The sequence below is a fragment of the Natator depressus genome, chromosome 18 (assembly GCF_965152275.1).
Source record: "Natator depressus isolate rNatDep1 chromosome 18, rNatDep2.hap1, whole genome shotgun sequence".
In the NCBI taxonomy this organism is placed as follows: domain Eukaryota; kingdom Metazoa; phylum Chordata; order Testudines; family Cheloniidae; genus Natator; species Natator depressus.
In genome coordinates this window covers 11,129,250-11,147,622 of record NC_134251.1, presented here as the reverse complement: position 1 = coordinate 11,147,622, position 18,373 = coordinate 11,129,250, and the positions used below count along the sequence as shown (strand labels likewise).

The 18,373-nt window shown below is 48.3% G+C and overlaps 1 protein-coding gene across 1 annotated transcript; it reads left to right on the top strand.

The window, feature by feature from the left end:
• Nucleotides 1-140: 140 nt before the first annotated feature.
• On the top strand, nucleotides 141-16,935 carry MIIP (migration and invasion inhibitory protein). Its single transcript, XM_074975181.1, has 10 exons — nucleotides 141-219; nucleotides 6,484-6,674; nucleotides 7,395-7,868; nucleotides 8,512-8,614; nucleotides 9,259-9,370; nucleotides 10,673-10,737; nucleotides 11,165-11,294; nucleotides 11,711-11,807; nucleotides 14,667-14,774; nucleotides 15,125-16,935. Exons 1-10 carry the CDS (start codon nucleotides 141-143, stop codon nucleotides 15,263-15,265), a joined length of 1,500 nt encoding a protein of 499 aa, XP_074831282.1. The 3' UTR covers nucleotides 15,266-16,935.
• The last annotated feature ends 1,438 nt before the right edge of the window (nucleotides 16,936-18,373 follow it).

Here is an 18,373-nt window from a genome sequence, read left to right as displayed (position 1 = left end):
CCAGCGTGATCCCAGCTGCCGAGGCGCCCTCTTGGAGCTCCGCTCGCGGCCGTGGGGTAGCACCGGACACGTGAGCCAGCCGCCCACGGTCCCCGCCCAGCTGGCCCTTTAAACCGAGTTCCGGGCCGTTGGGGCGGTGCATGCTGGGGACGGGCGCACTGGCCAATCAGGAGGCGGCTGCGGGTGGCTTTTTGCTACAAACCAGAAGCCGCCGGGAGGGTGAGTGCGTGCGGGCCTGGGGAAGTCCCGGGCCTGGGGAGGCGGGCCCGGCTGGAGCAGGGCCCGGGGCTGTCAGGCCGCTGGGCCTGGAGCAGGGCCCGGGGCTAGGGGGGTCCCGTCATGCTGGGCATGGAGGAGCCATCGGCCCTGCGTCCCACTCAGCCCTGCAGCTGCTCCATGCGGCCCCGGAGCCTCCCACTGACCCGTGGGGGACCTGCCCAGCCCGCCGTGAGCTGGGACAGGATCCTGCTGCTCGCTTGCAGGGGCTGCCTAAAGGCGTCCATCCCCGCGGGCTGCGTCTTTCGGGTGACATGACAGCCCGGTCTCTGCCCAGCTCAGTGTGGACGCGAAAGAGCTCTGTGGCTTTTAATGAGGGGAGGCTGCTTCGCCCCCCCCCCCCCCGGGTTGATCAGAGCCCGAGAAACGCCGTAGAAAGAGCAGAGCAGACCTGCGGTTTTACCAGCGTGGAATCCGCGGGCTGCCCCGGGGCCAGATGCTGAGCTTGTGGTGTCTGGATGGCAGGGCCTCTCCCCTCGCTGCTGTGAGTTCTGTCCTATCATAGAATATCAGGGTTGAAAGGGACCTCAGGAGGTCATCTAGTCCAACCCCCTGCTCAAAGCAGGGCCAATCCCCAATTTTTCCCCAGATCCCTAAATGGCCCACTCAAGGATTGAACTCACAACCCTGGGTTTAACAGGCCAATGCTCAAACCACTGAGCTATCCCTCTCCCGAGTTCTGTTGTCGTGTTCTGTTGTTTCCATTGCGTCCTCTTCACCCAGGCGTGCTGTGTGCACAGGGGTTTGATCCGTGCCCTGTGTCCAACTGCCAGGGTAACAGGCCCATGTAAACAAGTCAGATGTGGTCTGTACTGGCTGCTTCGGGACAAAGGGTGCTATAGAGTTGCAAATGCGTGAGGAAACATGTATCCACTGGCCCAAATGGAGTATCCACAGCCTGGTCGGGAAGGACAGGCAGGGAAAAAGAGGAGTTGCCTTGTGTAGCCAAGACGCCTACTGAGGTGGAGGGAGGCGGGAGGCAGACCTGTCTTTGGGTAAGGGTAAAAACCACAGGCGCTGTCATGACCAGGGTCTATGACCAGCCACCTAACCAGAGAGAAGAGGCGGCCGAGGCTTTCCTCAAGTAACTAACCAAATCATCCAAAGCACATGGGTCCGTGGTGATGTGGGGGCGGCTTCAACTACCCGGAGGTCTGCTGGGAAAATGATACAGCAGGGCACAGGTTATCCAGCAAGTTCATGGAATGCATGGGAGACAACTTTTTATTACAGAAGATGGAGGAAGCGACTAGTGGGGAGGCTATTCTGGATTTGATGCTCACGCATAGGAAGGAACTGGTTGAGAATTTGAAGGTGAAAGGTAGCTTGGTTGAAAATGATCGTGAAATGATTGAGTTCATGATTCATAGAAGTGGCAGGGGGGGAAACAGCAAAATAAAGATAATGGACTTCAAAAAGGCAGACTTTAGCAGACTCAGAGAAGTGGTAGATAAGATCCTGTGGCAAGCAAGTCTAAGGGAAAAAAGCGTTCAGGAGAGTTGTTAGTTTTTCAGAAACATTAAAGGCCCACAAGAGCAAACCATCCCAATGAACTAGGTCAGATTATGAAGGATTATATATATATAACAGAAGCATGAAAAGGTCGCAGGAAACATTTTATGAATACACAAGAAGCAATAGGAAAACCAAGGACAGGGCATGTCCATTACTTAATGAGGAGGGAAGGACAATAGCAGAAAACGCAACAATGACCAAAGAGTTTTAAATGCCTTTTTTGTTTCAGTTTTCACCAAAAAGGTTAGCAGTGATCAGACTAACATAGTGAACCTCAGTGTAAATGGGGTAGAATCTGAGGCTAAAATAGGGAAAGAACAAGTTAAGAATGACTTAGACTAAGTTAGATGCCTTCAGGTAGGCTGGGCTTGATGAAATACATTTTAGAATACTTAAGGAATTGACTGAAGAGAGTTCTGAGCAATTAGAGATTATCTTTGAGAACTCGTGGAGGACAAGAGAGATTCCAGAGGACGGAAAAAGACAAATATAGTACCTATCTTTAAAAAGGGGAATAAGGACAACCCAGGGAATTATAGAGCACTCATCTTAACTTTGGTACCCAGAAAGATAATGAAGCAAATAAACAATCAGTTTGTAAGCACTTAGAAGAATAAGGTGATAAGTAACACTCACCATGGATTTGTCAAGAACAAATTATGTCAAACCAACCTAATATCCTTCTTTGACAGCACAACAAGCCTTGTGGATGGGGGGAAGCAGTAGATGTAGTATATCTCAACTTTGGTAAGGCTTCTGATATTGTCTCACCTGATCTTCTCATCAGCAAACAGGGAAAGATAGCCTACTCTAAGGTGAATGCATAACTGGTTGGAAAGCCGCACTCAGTTTCTTTTATCGATGGTTCACCATCAAACTGGAAGGGCATATCAAGTGGGGTCCTGCAGGGATCTGTCCTTGGTCCGGTACTATTCAATGTTTTCATTAATTACTTGAGTAATGGAGTGGAGAGTGGGCTTATAAAATTTGCAGGTGACCCCAAGCTGAGAGGGGTTGCAAGCACTTTGAAGGACAAGATTAGAATTCAAAATGATCTTGACAAACTGGAGAAGTGGCCTGAAATAAATAGGATAGAATTCAATAAGGACAAATGCAAAGTACTATGCTTAGGAAGAAGTAATCAATTGCACAAATACAAAATGGGAAATGACTGCCTAGGAAGGATCTGGGGGAGTGGATCACAAACTAAACATCGTATATACTATACTGTATGTTATACAGTTGCAAAAAAAAAAAAGCAAACCTCAGTCTGGGATGTATTAGCAGGAGTCTTGTAAGCAATAGCCGAGAAGTAATTCTTCCTCTCTACTCGGCACTGGTTTGGCCTCAGTTGGAGTACTGTGTCCAGTTCTGGGCACCACACTTCAGGAAAGATATGGACAAATTGGAGAGCTACAAAAATGATGAAAGGTATAAAAAAAAAAAAGACCTATGAGGGAAAACTAAAAAACTTGGGTTTGTTTAGTCTGGAGAAAAGACTGACAGGCACATAACCGTCAAAGTTTGTTATAAAGAGGAGAGTTATAAATTGTTCTCCTTATCCGCTGAGGACAAGCTAAGACTTAAATTGCAGCAAGGGATATTTAGGTTGGACGTTAGGAAATATTTCCTAACTGTACGGGTAGCTAAGCACTGGAACAAATTACCTAGGGAGGTAGTGGAATCTGTGTCATTGGAGGTTTTAAAGAACATGTTAGACACACACCTGTCAGGGATGCTCTAGAACAGTGGTCTCCAAAGTGGGGTGCGCGCAAGATGATCAATTGGGGGGCGCAGCCAGAGGGGGGGAAAAAAGGGAGGGGGCAGGCCTGAGTCCTCCGGCCTGTGGAGGAGCAGGGGCAGCCGCGCAGCCAGCGGCTGGAAAGAAGCGGCACTTTCCCCTTCAAAGCCGGCTGGAGAGAAGCGGTGCTTTGAAGGGGAAAGCGCCGCTTCCCTCCAGCTGCTGGCTGCCCCTGCTCCTCCTGAGTCCTCCGGCCCGTGCTTGCAGGGCCGCATTCCGAAAGGGGCTTTCGAGCTGCAGGCCAGGGCCCCGGGGCCCTGAAGCCCCTAAAGCCCCTGCGTTCCGGGTGGCTCTGCCTGCCGGGGCTGGGGGGGCAGCTCCCAGAATCGCACCAAACAGGAGCTGCCCCAGGTAAGTGCCCTGCACCTCCTGCCTGCCCCAGCCCTGAGCGCCCTCCCACACCCTAACTCCCTCCCAGACCCCGCACCCCACCCTGAGCTCCCGCAGTATCGCAAAGTGTTAAACCAAGATTTTCAAAAATAATAAAGCATATTCAATCACATTGCTCTCACTAAAAATACTAATAGTCACTTTTTTAGGGAGAGCAAAAAGGTTTTTTGTACCATTAATAAATAAAATGAAATAAAAAATTATTTTAAAAATATTGTTTATTTCATCTTTAACTCATCGTTCTTTAATTTCTAATTTTTGTATGTTTTATAATTTACATAATATATTAGTACAGTAGTACATGTATATAATTTATTCATATACATATATTGGGGGTGGGTGCTCAAAAAATTTTTACTGATGGGGTGCGCGATCAAAAAAGTTTGGAGACTGCTGGTCTAGAATGATAATACTTAATCCTGCCTTAGTGTTGATGACTGGACTAATGACCTGTTGAGGTCCAACATTTCTATGATTCTTTCCTTTATAAAATCCCTTTTCCCTGGCTTGTGGCCCAGCATGCTGGACAACGAGGCAGTTGTCCTGTCAAGACAAGCTTTTGTTGTTTTAACTCCCTTACCTGTATTACTAATGAGAGAGGCAGCCTGGTCTAGAGGTTGAAGCATAGGATTGGCTGTTGGTACACTTGCCCTGTCTGAGTCACTGATTAGCACTCTGGCTTTCGGAAAGTCATTTCCCCTCTTTCTGCTCTAGTTAGCTCATCTGTAAAACGTGGGTGACAATACTGACCTACATACTTCTCCAGGGTCTTCTATGGATTAATTACTGTGTGCACAATGCTTTGAATGTGTAAATTTCTAGGAATTATTAAAATAACTACGATTAAACCAAAAAGTATTTTAAAACCCTAGGCCAAAGTTATCAAACAGAGGTACAGGTGCTCCACGCCTCTACAAAGAAGGGTATGGGGTTTGGTGCCTACATTTAGGCTAATTAATTTAACAGGTTTTCACATTCTCATGTTCAATGCAGGGTTATTTAAACCCAATTTCATTTAAATATTTTTCTTTTGATACTGTTTCGCATGACCTCATAAACAAACTAGGGAAATGCAACCTAGATGGACTATACTATACTATAAGGTGGACGCATAACTGGTTGGAAAACCCTTCCCAGAGAGTAATCATCAGTGGTTCACAGTCATGCTGAAAGGGCATAACGAATGGGGTCCCGCAGGGTTCAGTTCTGGGTCCGGTTCTGTTCAATATTTTCATCAATGATTTAGATAATAGCATAGAGAGTACACTTAAAAGTTTGCGGATGATACCAAGCTGGGAGGGGTTGCAAGTGCTTTGGAGGATAGGATTAAAATTCAAAATGATCTGGACATACTGGAGAAATGGTCTGAAGTAAATAGGATGAAATTCAATAAGGACAAATGCAGAGTACACCCCTTAGAAAGGAACAGTCAGTTGCATGCATACAAAATAGGAAATGACTGCCTAGGAAGGAGTACTGCAGAAAGGGATCTGGGGGTCATAGTGGACCACAAGCTAAATATGAGTCAACAGTGTGACGCTGTTGCAAAAAAAAAAAAAAGCGAACTTCATTCTGGGATGTATTAGCAGGAGTATTGTAAGCAAGACATGAGAAGTAATTCTTCTGCTCTACTCTGCGCTGATTAGGCCTCAACTGGAGTATTGTGTCCAATTCTAGGTGCCACGTTTCAGGAAAGATGTGGACAAATTGGCAAAAGTCCAGAGAAGAGCAACAAAAATGATTAAAGATCTAGAAAACGTGACCTGTGAGGAAAGATTGAAAAAATTGGGTTTGTTTAGTCTGGAAAAGAGAAGACTGAGAGGGGACATGATAACAGTTTTCTAGTACATAAAAGGTTGTTACAAGGAGGAGGGAGAAAAATGTTGTTAACCTCCTGAGGATAGGACAAGAAGCAGTGGGCTTAAATTGCAGCAAGGGAGGTTTAGGTTAGACATTAGTGAAAACTTCCTAACTGTCAGGGTGGTTAAACACTGGAGTAAATTGTCTAGGGAGGTTGTGGAATCTCCATCACTGGAGATTTTTCAGAGCAGGTTAGACAAATACCTGTCAGGGGTGGGCTAGATAATACTCACTCTTGCCAGGAGTGCAGGGGGCTGGACTAGATGACCTCTCGAGGTCCCTTCCAGTCCTATGGTTCTGTTTTTGTTTTTTAAATCATTATGGTTTATTTCCTCTTTTAGGTTTTATAATCTCTCTCTAAGAGCACCCAGATTAGGGGCCTAAATTACTTGTTAATTTCCCGAGGGGAAGAGGAATGAAAAATGATGCTTGTTCTTAGAGTGCGTAAAGGGAGGAGACTTTTGAGACTGATTCCTTTCTCAGGGGATCTGATCAAAACTCCAACTGCAAGAAAACCCTCCAGCACTTGTAAGTGTCTCTAGAGAGGATTCCCCGCAATTTGTAACTCAGCTGGCTCCTCCCAATCGGCTCCTTTATGGAGTGCTCACAGTTATGCAACTCGCCTTTCTCTGGCCCTACAGGGACCATCATTCAGAAGATGGAGTCAGAGCAACTGGAGAGGCTGCGTCGTGCAAACCAAGAGCTTCTGGAAAGGCTCAAAGCGAAGCAGGAAGAAATCAAGAAAAGACTTCCTCGCAAGCCACTATCAGCGTGCTCTCTTTCCAGAAGAACAACTCATGCAGAGAGAGCTGTCCCTGTTCCTAAGAGAGGGGTATGTGCTGGGCTGGGCTGGGCTGGGCTGGGCAGGCTGGATAAGAGTGGCGCAAAGGAGCAATGATGCTGTCGCAGAAATGCATTTTCCTCTCTAACTGTTCCATGCCTGGAGCTGAGGTTTCCTAATATAAAAGGCGTTTTTCAAACCTGCGGTACCCAGAGGCACGGGACTGGAAATGCTGAGATCCACCAGGCACAGGGCTGGGAAGCAAATGGGCACCACGGTGACAGGCAGCAATGCTGCAGAGAGAGTTGCTGGGTAGATGAGGTGCAGGTGCATGAGACTTGTGGTGCAATCCAGTGGCCGTGGAGTCTGCTGGAGAAATACGCGATCCCATGGTCTGAGCTACGTCCGTCTAACAAAGGCTCTGCCTCTCGTCCCCATGAGACGCAAGGTGGGAGAGAATACAGGGCCTAGCTAGGGCAGTATCTCCAGCTGAGGCGAGAGGAGGGGTATCCTGGACCATTGTCCTTTAATTCCCCACCACCTCAGAGGCCACCCATTGCTGTGATTCTCACCTGTGGGCAAAGAGGCCTGGAAGTAGCCTGTTCGCACCCACGAGGCCTTCCCCCTTATCTCTCCGGCAGCCTCTGTGTGACTCTGGCATGGCAGGGTGGAGATGCGTAGAACGGTATGAGGCTGAGTTATCGTAGCGCTAATTCCCGAGCTGTTTCCGGTCTCTGTGTGGTGACATGTGGGTCTCTGTGCTCGTTACAGAAAGAGAACCAAGGCCATGCGAGGAAGGCCGCGACGGACCCTGTGACGCTCGTGTCTGTGGAACCCGGAGCCAGTGCCGCCAGGGCAGCCCTTCGTTTGCCATTGAAACACGTAGCGTGCAGCAGGGAGGGGAGGGGGGTGCCACACCACAGAGCGGGGGCGTATCCGGGTTCTCCCGGGGCAGAACGAAGCTTCACACCGGCAGCATCCATCTCCAGAGAAACCTCCAGAGTGGCCAGAGACGGCAACGCCCTGAGAACCCCAGAGGAAGAATCCACCCCTGGGAAACACAGAGAGGGCAGAAAGCAATCCACCGTGCTCCACAGCGCCCAGGAGAGGGGCAGGCCAAGGGCTGAGGCAGAGACGATGCTGGGCAGGATCCCAGCGGATGGGAATGGCTGGCGGCGAGCGGCCGTTAGAGACTCCAGGACTCCCAAACCAATTCTGCTGACACTTGGGGGTAAAGAAGCCAAGGTAAAGAGCCCGATGGGCATTGGCCTGAGCAGCTCAAGCCAGGTGGAGGGGAAATAAATGTCCGGGGCCAAATTGTTCCATTCCTAATAGTTGAGGGCCCCTGGCATCTTGCCCACCCTCTTCCCACTTCTCTGTGGAATGATCCATCATCCCACTTCTGCCCTCACCACACACATACGGGACAGGCAGCACGGCTACCGGCTTCCTGTAGAGGGCCTGGGGGTTACCCCCGTTGCACGGCTTGTCTCCATCAGCACACCGTATACATCCGGCACGCATTGTTGCCGTCATCCTGCAGGGCAGCTCAGGGCAGTCCCATGGTACTGTTGTCAGCACGGAGCTGGAAGTCGGCAAGCCCTGCGTGCTGATTGCGGGTCTGACACTGACTTGCTGTGTGGCCTTGGCCACGTGTCTCCGTTTTTCAGATGGGGAAACTGAGGCAGAGAGGGGTGAGAGACATGCCCAAAGCCAGGCAGTGACTTGCTGGTACAGCTGAGACTAGAGCCCAGATTTCTCAGCCCCGTTCATTAGACCACAGCCACCTCCCTTTCTACAGCTACCAGATAGGTCCCCTTTGAGGAGCACAGTGTCCTTGTAGCTGCATAAGGAGTCTCTAGTGATCTGTGAACTCTTTTCACCCCAGAAGGAAGCTGGCCGTGTGACTTTTCTGTCGGACCCTGAGGAATACACCATCCCTGCCGCTAGCTGGTCAGCACGTCCTTTCTTGGGCTACGACTGGATTGCAGGCAAGTCCTAACCCCATTGCACATCTGTGTTGTTACTGGGGTGATCTGGTTAACTGAGGGGCTAAAATCACAACTCGCCTCCTGTAGGCCGAAGCGTACAGACGGAGGTGCGGGCCCGGGCCTGGAGACTAGGTGTGCTTCGATGCCAGGGCATAGTGAGCTGTTGCCCCCGGTACCACTGAAAAGTCTGCAAGTTGGCAAATGTTCTCAGCACAAGAGCTGCAGTTTTACCAAGCCAGGCACGGTTCCCCGGTCAGTGCAGAGATGTCCTGTGCTTTCCTGGATCGGCAGGGAGGAGACTGGCCGGGAATCCTGGCAGCTGCTGTAGGGCTGAGAGAATTCGAGTGGGGCACAGAGTAGCAGGAGATGAACGAAGGACACGAGGAGGAGAGATCATTTCAAGGCTTTTTGCACTAGCTGTGCAGAGTCATAGAAGTCACTGGCCCCACTGGGCCTCTCCTTTGACAGAGGCAGTAGCTGCTTGGCAGTTGGCCACGCTGTTCCATTTGTGTCTGCTGGTCTGATCGGTTGCCCTCTTTGGCACTGAGCAGCATCCTGGTTAGCTGACCACTTCGTGTGAGCTTTCCTAGGTCACCTGCCTCTGATGCAATTCCAGCTTTGAGTTTTCTTCTCTGCGTTCCCAGGGCTGCTGGAGACGGACTCGTCGCTGTCAGAGAAATCTGAGCAGTACTTCTCTGAGCTCAGGGAGTTCCGACAGGTGAACAAGGAAGCATGTGTCCATGAGGAAGACCTGGGGTAAGGAGGGGACTAAGGTGGCAGTGAGCTGCGCCAGGAACAAGGGAAGAACTGGGGGGGGGGGGAGGGGGTCTGCCACCTTCTCTGTGGAGAAGGAGACTATGAGGATGGTTCATCCAGCCCATCAGCAGGTCACTGAGCGTTTGCTCTCTTTCTGGGAAGTAACTGTTTGCTATTGAACTAGAGCCAGGTACGGAGGGTGAACTGTACCATTCCCGCATGGCCAAGAAACTAGGAATGTCTGGGAGCAATTGAAATGGATTTCTGAACTTGTTCCTGTCATCAAGTACAGTAAAAGCTTTGTTATCCGGCATGTTGTGGGAATGGAGGGGGGTGCCCTTAAGTTAAAAATTCCGATTAACTAAGAGTTATACTTACCAATGGGAGGGAGGGAGTTTGGGTGCGGGGGAGGCTCAGGGCTGGGGGTTGGGGCACGGGAGGGGGTGCAGGGTATGGGCGCTGGGAGGAGTTTGGGTGCGGGAGGGGGCTCAGGGCTGGGGGCACGGGCGCTGGGGGGAGTTTGGGTATGAGGGGGGCTCAGGGCTGGGGGCGCAGGAGGGAGTATGGGGTGCGGGCTCTGGGAGGAGTTGGGTGTGGGAGGGGGTTGCGGCGCTGGAGGGGGTGCGGGGCACAGGCTCTGGGAGGAGTTTGGGTACAGGAGGGACCTGTGGGTTGGGGTGCGGGGGAGGGTACAGGGTGCCGGATCCGGGTGGCACTCACCTCGGGTGGCTCCTCGCAAGCGGTGATATGTCTCTGCTGCTCCTAGGCGGAGGCACAGCCAGACTGCTCTGCACGCTGCCTCTGCCCACAGGCACCGCCCCTACAGCTCCCAGTGGCTGTGGTTCTTGGCCAATGGGAGCTGTGGAGCCAGCTCTCAGGGCGAGGGCAGTGCACGGAGCCTCCGTGGTCGTTCCTCCGCCTAAGAGCAGCAGGGACATGTCGCCGCTTCTGGGGAGCCACGCGGAGCCAGGGAGGGAGCCTGCTGTCTCCGCATCAAGCGGACTTCTAATGGATATCAGAAATGCCAGTTTCTGGAGCTTTCTGGTTGGTAAAGTGCTGGATGACACAGCTTTTACTGTATATTCTAATGCAGCAGGTCTGTCCTCTGCCCAGAGATGGGCATTTTCTCTGTGAATAGCCTTTCGGTTTCTTGGTGTAAGTGTAAAGTGTGGTGAGTGTTTTCCCCACCAAGCCAGTCCAAAGCGGGTGTGGACAGCAAGAGACCCCTTCGGGGGGGATATTGCAATGTTCCCATCACTGTCTCCAGAGTGCACAGCTGTGACCAAATCTTTGTTTTCTTAGGCCAGAGGCACCGGATTACTTGGCTCCTGAGCAAGAAGCAGATTTGGTTTCCGGTTCCCATCAGTGTAAGATGAGATATGTTCCAAATCTAGTTTCTAGGCATGGACAGCTATGCTCTGTGGCTTTCTTTTTGGAAAATCCCTGCCTTAAGCCTCTTAGAAGAGTCACAGAAAGAATTTACAGTTCAGCCCCTCTCCAGCCCCCACTTCCCACTCCAAAGAGGCAGGAGTCCCTGGGCTGATTCTCTTTCGTGTCATCTCTGTTTCTCCAGTGTTCTCTGTAATTGACCTGACTGACTGGGCTTTAAGTTGAGGAAGTTGAGTTGAATCTGCATCTGTTTTCAGGCAAGGGTTGAATGGGAGGGAAATTAACGTGTAAAAAGTACTTCGGGAGAACAAGCGGGGTTTGGTTCTGTGTGGGGTGTATGGTGCATTGGGGAAGATGAGTGCCACGGGCGGTGAATGAAGTGACGATCTCTCCTCTGCACGGCAGGTGTTTATTGCTATCGATTAAACGGGCGTCTGTTTACCGTCCCTGTGGGTTCACAGTCCGCCTGCCCCGTGTGTAAGACTCCAAGAGCCCGACGGCCTCCGGAGACGCTGGAGGAACCAGCCTACGTCAGGTCTGTACGGTGCTGGTAGCCCAAGTGGCACAGGAAGCCATCAGGGTAGATAGAGAATGAGCTACGTATGGGGGACGAGGCCCCTTTAAGATGCCTCCTTACAAAGTTGCTGTCTTAGGGGAGAGGGAGTTCTGGGCTTTGAAATGCAAAAGGGCCAAATTCAGCTCTGATGTAAGCAGGAGCAGCTCCCATTTGAAGTCAACGGGAGATGTACCCTCTTACCTCGGGGCTGAATTTAGTCCAGAGTCTGGGTGTACACACCAGTCCCTAAGGAACTTATCCAAAGCCCATTGACTTCAGTAGGCGTTGGATGAGGTCCTAAGACTCCAGATGTGGCAGGAGGAGTGCAGATGCCTTCAGCTCTGCGATGTCTCTTCTGGAGGACCTGCGCAGTGACTTCCTCTGTTTGGTTGCAGGGTCAGCATTCCCAGGTCCACCCTCCTGCCTGCCTATAAGTACAAAATCCATCGCAGGAAGAGCTTTGAACCAGCAGACGATCTGGCTTTACCCTCGGTAAGTTTCCACCTTCCCATTTGACTGTTATGCAGGTGGCTGCATCATCACCGGGGTGAGTGGTAATAGCCGCATGTTAGGAAAACAAGAGAACCAAGAGCTTTGATGTGTTAATGCCAGGGATGGGTCTCAGCTAAGATTCCAGAGCTGAACACCCCCAAACTATGGGGAAGTTCAGAGCGAGGCTTTGAGACTGGTCCAATCATGGTGACAGCCAGGAAGAGCCAAACCTAGGTGCAAACTCTGCAGCTCATGCCCATCTGTAACGCAATATAATTTATATAACCCCCTGCATACACTGCGTGTGTCCAAATGCTACACACTGAGAGCAAATGCCTGCAAAGTTGGGTACAGTGGCTCTCCCGCAGGCAGATAAGGCCAAACAATGCAGCAGAGAGAGAAGAGCAGGCTGTTGTCTTTACTGCTTGCAACTGCAAATAAACAGTTTTGCTGGTAAAATGCAGTAAACAGAAGCATGTGGTAAAAGGAGATAGGCAGGATGAATGGGTAGAGCGTGGGCCAAAGCCCTAAAGCAAAGAAGGAAAGTATTTATAAAGACACGGTGTATGTCTACAAAGCAAAAATCAAACCCACGGCTGGCCCGTGCCAGCTGACTTGGGCTCCTGAGACTTGAGCTGCGGGGCAGTTTCACTGCTATGTAGACTTCGGAGCTCAGGCTGGAGCCCAAGCTCTGGGACCCTCCCACCCTGCAAGATCCTAGCGCCCAGGCCCACGCCCTGAAGTCTACACAGCAGTGAAACAGCTCTGCCAGCGCAAGCCCCACGAGCCCAAGTTGGCTGGCGCAGGCCGGCCCCGGGTGTCGAGTTGCTATGCAGACGTACCCTCAGTGGCTCGGCGAGCAAAGAGCTCCAGAGAGACGGACCTGGGCTTGAAACTTTTGTCCTTGCAAACTGCAGATTTAAGTTGACTGAAACATTTTGTGAATTTGTGTCAATTTTGCCAAATTGTTTAGGCCAAAAAACCCAACAACCTATAAAATATTGTTTTCCAGAAAAATAGAAACATTTAGTTTTTGACAATTTCCAAAGGAAACATTTTTGATTTATTTTTTTTCAGTTCAAAACAACTTTTTGATTTGAAATTTCCTTCCATTTGATTTAAAAAAACAAAACAAAAAACCCTTTTGAAATTGGAACAAAATGTTCTGTTTTGGGTCAAGCAAAACATTTACTTCGACCCAAAACAAATATTCTTTTGGCTTGTCAGTTCAGTGAAAAACTTGAAAAGTAGTACTTAGGGGGCAGTCTGAAACTTTTTCTTTCCTTTTTCTTAATGCCAGTTATTTGCACAGCTCCAGCCAAAAATTCTGTGTGGAGGAGCTGAGTGGGTAAATGGAGGCCCAGTGCATTGAGTTCAGAATGCTCAGGAAGCTGATGTGACAAATCTTGCAACTATGTGTTAGTACGTGTTATATGCCCTGTAGCTGTGAGAGTTCTAGATTAGTAGAGAGATAAGGTGGGTGAGGTGTTATCTCACCCATCTTGTCTGTCATTGCAACCACATTTGATCTGACAATCATTGGTTTTATGTTTGATTTCAAACAGCAAATAGGAAACGTTGATTTAAATTAATAATTTTAATCTTGTTTGTGTTTGTACTTTGTACTTATTTTCGTATGGAAAGGTTGGTTGTGATTGCTTGGTGGTACTTTTTGCTAACCAGGAGGATACACTATATTTATACGCATTTATTTAAGAAATTCTATAGCTTAACATTCATTTATTCAGATTCTTAACTTTTACAACTGTTTTATTGTTAGAAAATGATGCATTTTATTACGGTTTATTATGTTAGAGAATGATGCTTTTCTTCTTTAGTAGATTCATTTTTTAATTGTGTTTTGTGTCACAAGCTGCATTTGCATGGAAGTTGGAATACAATAAAAAATGCCCCAAACCAGCATTTTAAAGGATTTTTTTTGTTTTATTAGTTAAATAAAACTGCCGTAAGCGTGCTGGATACACAAGAAAACACAAAGTGAGGTCAAAATGTTTTGTGTTTTAAAACTAACTGGTTTATTAAACAAAGGAAGCACGATCTGTACTAGTGAATTCAACAGATTGTTTCTGGTCACCATGTCCTTCAAGATTTTAGAACTAGTAGATTTCATCCTCTCACACCTAATTTTTATCCACAGATTGGAAAAGAGCGTGGGGAAAAACTTGCCTGCTTTTCCAACTCCCTAGTGAGTTTTTCAACTTTGAACCAAACTAATTGAATAAACTCATATGAAGAAAATTCTCTCTCCACCTGCAGAAGAGTCTACTGCAGTTAAAAGCTAGTTTACCATTTCAACAAATTCTGGCTTCAAGCACTTAGCAAGAAACTTCCACCAGTACAGGGCTTTGACTTTCTTTAAAATTTCAGCAGCCAACATGTACTGCTTGAATTGTATTACTTGTATTTAATATAAAAGGTTTTAATAGAATATAGTAAGGTTAGGCCTAAACATAAATTTGTCATAATTTCAAATTTAATTTTAATAAGTTTTAATTGTTGAAAAGAAAATGTGTATTTAGGTAAAATTTAAAAACATCCAATTGTTTTGATTTAATCTTTTTTTTTTAACTGCTTTTGGAAATGGCTGGAAGCCAGTGAAGGGGACACATGGGGGAAGTGAGGTAGCTTTGCCTCATGGAAAGAGAGAGCAAGTCTGGCCACAGCACCTTAGAGCCTCTGTGAAGTTCTCATCAGTCCCCCTTTGTGATCATATAAAGCTCTTAAAGAAATGAACTCAACAGTCTCTCAGAGCCCCCTTTTGGAGAGACTGGGCTGTGCCTTTTCTGGGGACATGTATGCTACCAGAGAAGGCATTCACAGATAGACCTCTCCCCGCAGCACTGCCTGGCCGGCTGGGAAAACATCATCCCCTCCAGCAGCCCCACACTCAGCAGTTTGGATCTGCGAACTTCACTGCAACAAAAACCCACTGACCATTCTCACCTGGTAAGAACAGGCTATTTTGAGTTGCCTGGCCCCTGTTTTCAGGGGCCCATGATGGTAATTTACTGACAGCTGAGCAAGAGACCTAGAATGCATCGGGCTCAGTTTCCCCACTTGCCCCGTGTAACTGGGTATGAAGCTGGGAAGCATCAGCCTTCCAACGGGATGTCTGCCCTTCTGGGGAGCGATGCTGCTGCTGGGCTGCAGTTTAATGTAGCCATGAAAGGGTTAATTAAGCTGGAAGACGAGGCACTGAGCCAGCAGTGTGGTGTAAGGCTCTCCGTGTTGTGACGAGATGGGGGGAGTGGGATTTTTGGTTTTGTAGGTTGATCGAGTCTTTATTTGGGTTCTAGACCTTGGCGCCCCGAATGACAGGAGGAACCAGAACGGACCAGCTCCTAAACCTGTCTCGCTCAGCTCATTTCAGACTTCGTAATGCTTCTCAGCGGAGAGCTCAAGACAAGCCACTATGCTCCAGAACAACGCCGAATTAAAGTCCTACTGTCTCAACCGTGTGAGCTGCTGACCTGATTACCCAGGGGCCGTGTGGGATGCTGGGAGTGAGTAGAAATGGCAGCGTTTGCCTAAAAATGAACCTTTAGAGGAGAGCTTTTTCCGAGCCCTGCAAGTGCAAACGCCGTCGCAAAAATCCACGGGCACGTGTGTATTGGAATTGCGCAAGCTGCGAGGCGACAATTGCAGGAATTGCTTGCAGTTGGCCAGTTTTGGCCTCTAACTGGCCACTGGTACATACAGTCATCGCAGTTGTGTGCGTGCGTTGCACTTTCCCACCCAGGGATGTAAATTGAGTGTATGTGGTCAGTTGCTGTAAGAGATATCTGGTAGGTTAAGAAAACAGGATGACTAGTTAGTACTGTTCCCTGTAATAAAAGAGCCATAGGATATATTGCAATAGACACGTCCATTCAGAGTTCATCCACCCAGCTCATAAAAGCAATACAGTTGACTCATCAAACCAAGAATTTTGGCTCTCTGGACAAAGAGTTGGGACTGTGAGCTGCATGGCACAGCATGGGGTATGCAAAGATGCTCAATATCATGCTTCCAGGAGGTTTGGAACATGAGTAATTCTTACATTAAAGAAGAGTGACTGTGCTTTAGTTCTAATAAGAAAAACATGTTTGTTTTTGTGCATTATCTTTGGACGGAGGATTTGGTGGATCATGTTCAGCATAGATCGGGGGGGGGAAGAAACCATTGTCAAAAAAAAGAGGTGTTTTATGAATCACAAAGCCACAATATGTCTTAGAACATTCTGAAGTCATGTTTACCTCTGATTGTAAAAGGCTGGTGGGAGGGCATTTTGAAAACATGCTCATGGAGGTTTTTAATTGCATTGAAATAATGTGCGAGAGTTTGTTTGAGGCCTGTTACGTAGTGTGGTTTTATTTTCCCTTTCGAAAACAATAAAGAAGGAGTTTATATTTTCTGATATAACATCTGGAATGTAGAGTTCTGTTATAGGAATTCGATGGGTTGTAGTCAAGCCTTCTTAACTCATAAGTAAGGCTACGATTTACTCATGGGTATTTTTAGTATAAGTTATGGACTGGTCTTGGGCAATAAACAAAAAAATTCATGCCTGTGACCTAGCTATGACTTATCCTATAAATACTCCTGGCTAAATCTTGGAGGCTGTTGCTGCGGAGGTTACCCCAGGGGGCTGCTGGTGCAGGAAGCCGGTGGAGCCCCGGGGCCGCTCCAGCCATGCTGGTGCGGCTGGCTGCAGGGCCACCTGAACAGCTGGCCCCGGAGCCAGCCACTCTGGCCACTGCAGAAGTCATGGAGGTCTCTGAAAGTCTCGGAATCCGTGACTTCCGTGACCGACACAGAGCCTTACTCATAAGAGTATTTAGAAATCTTGGTCCAAACTTATCCCTAGGGTGTAACACCATTCACTTCTATGGGCTTAGCCCAGGGATGAGTTTGGCTCATTGTCTGTTAGTGTTACAGAGCTTACTACAGGCACAAAATGCAGCTTGTGAATTTTTTTTAAAAAAAGAAGCGGGAATTTATTTTAAAAGACTATGAATGGAATAATTTAAATATTTAATTGAAAGCAATTTTGTTTTAAATGAAGCACTCCTCTTTAGTGTCGGAAGTTTAGACATGGTTGCGTTGGGTGACTGGATGAGAAATAAAAAATGAAACTGACTATAAATGGAAAGTGCAACTGATCGTTTTACTTTCTTTGCCTTAATCTGAAGGCAGTGCGAAAAAGGTACAACAAACAGTACATCAAATATGATGCAAAGTACATGGAATTTGTAAAGTTCTTTCCATTTTGGGGGCACAGAAACCTGACACACCCCGCAAACTAATTCAAAATACAGCAGTAAAACTTGGTTGTGCGAACTTGTGTCTTAAGGCAGGACTCCTTAAAACCTTTTCACCACTAAACGCTCAAATCAGAAACCCTTTCCCAGTTCCTCCCTGGAATAATGCACAGCGTTTATATAGAGTGTTACACCCCCACTGGTCCTTTTTACGCACCACCATGGTTACACCGTAGCCAGGTGAACCCATCCACATAGGTTATCCCTGTATTACTAATGGGGATATTTGAAACCCAAGCAGGTTAAGTAACTTGCTCAAGGCCACACAGCATATCGGTGGCAGAACCAGGATTACAACTCAAGTCTCCTGGCTCCCAGGACTGTGCTCATTCCTTAGTCTGCACGACCGTACTGCCTTTCTAAAAAGGTGGGCTGTGAACCTTTTGGCTCCATATGGGAACCAGTAATGCTGGGAGAACAGGTGATTTTGTTAGTGTCGTGCTACATGTCAACCAGAAAATGAGTAGCATCCTGTACTGGAAGCCGTGAGAGGGAAACCAGCTTTCCAGTCTACGCTTGACCATCTTCCCAGGTACATGAAGAGCCAGGCTCTGCTGAATTGAAATGAAGCCAAGCACGGGAAGTTCCAAAGACGCTGACTGACGCACGTGTTCTATAGAATGGCCGCGATTTGACAGCCTTTTGTGATGTTGCTACGGGAGCCAGTAAATATCCCCTGCTAGATTCCAGCAATTCCAGGTGGACTCTGTGCGTCGTGGATTTTGTGACCCAGCCAGAGTACTTGTCCTACTCTAACCTACATGGAAGAAGGATTGAGTATGTTGCTATTCCTGAGCTCTGAGCTGTGGTTGCTGGGGTGTGTTCGTGGTGCCAGTATACAGCAGACTGTAGGTAATTGTTACTATTATTATTTGAAGGGTGGTGGTGCCTACAAACCCTAGTCACGGCCCAGAACCTCTCTGGGCTGAGCACTGTACAAAAACAGAACATTCCCTGTCTCAAAGAGCTTACAAAGCCAGGCAGAAGGTGACTTTGTTCGACCTTTAGCGTCCAACTGATGCTCTAGTCGTGGCCTGTATGGCACGGGGATTAGTAACTGGCTACAAAGTCTCTGATATCGAGATCGCTAACTGGAATATAGCCCAGGTTGGTCATGGTGAAAGATGTTCTCTCATGGCTCTTTGGTGACTTCAGGAAAGAAGTCGGTGGCCCTCAGCCCAGTCTCTGAAGGAGGTGTGACGACCTCACCAAGGTGACCGTCCCGGTTAAACTCTTTGCTAGTAG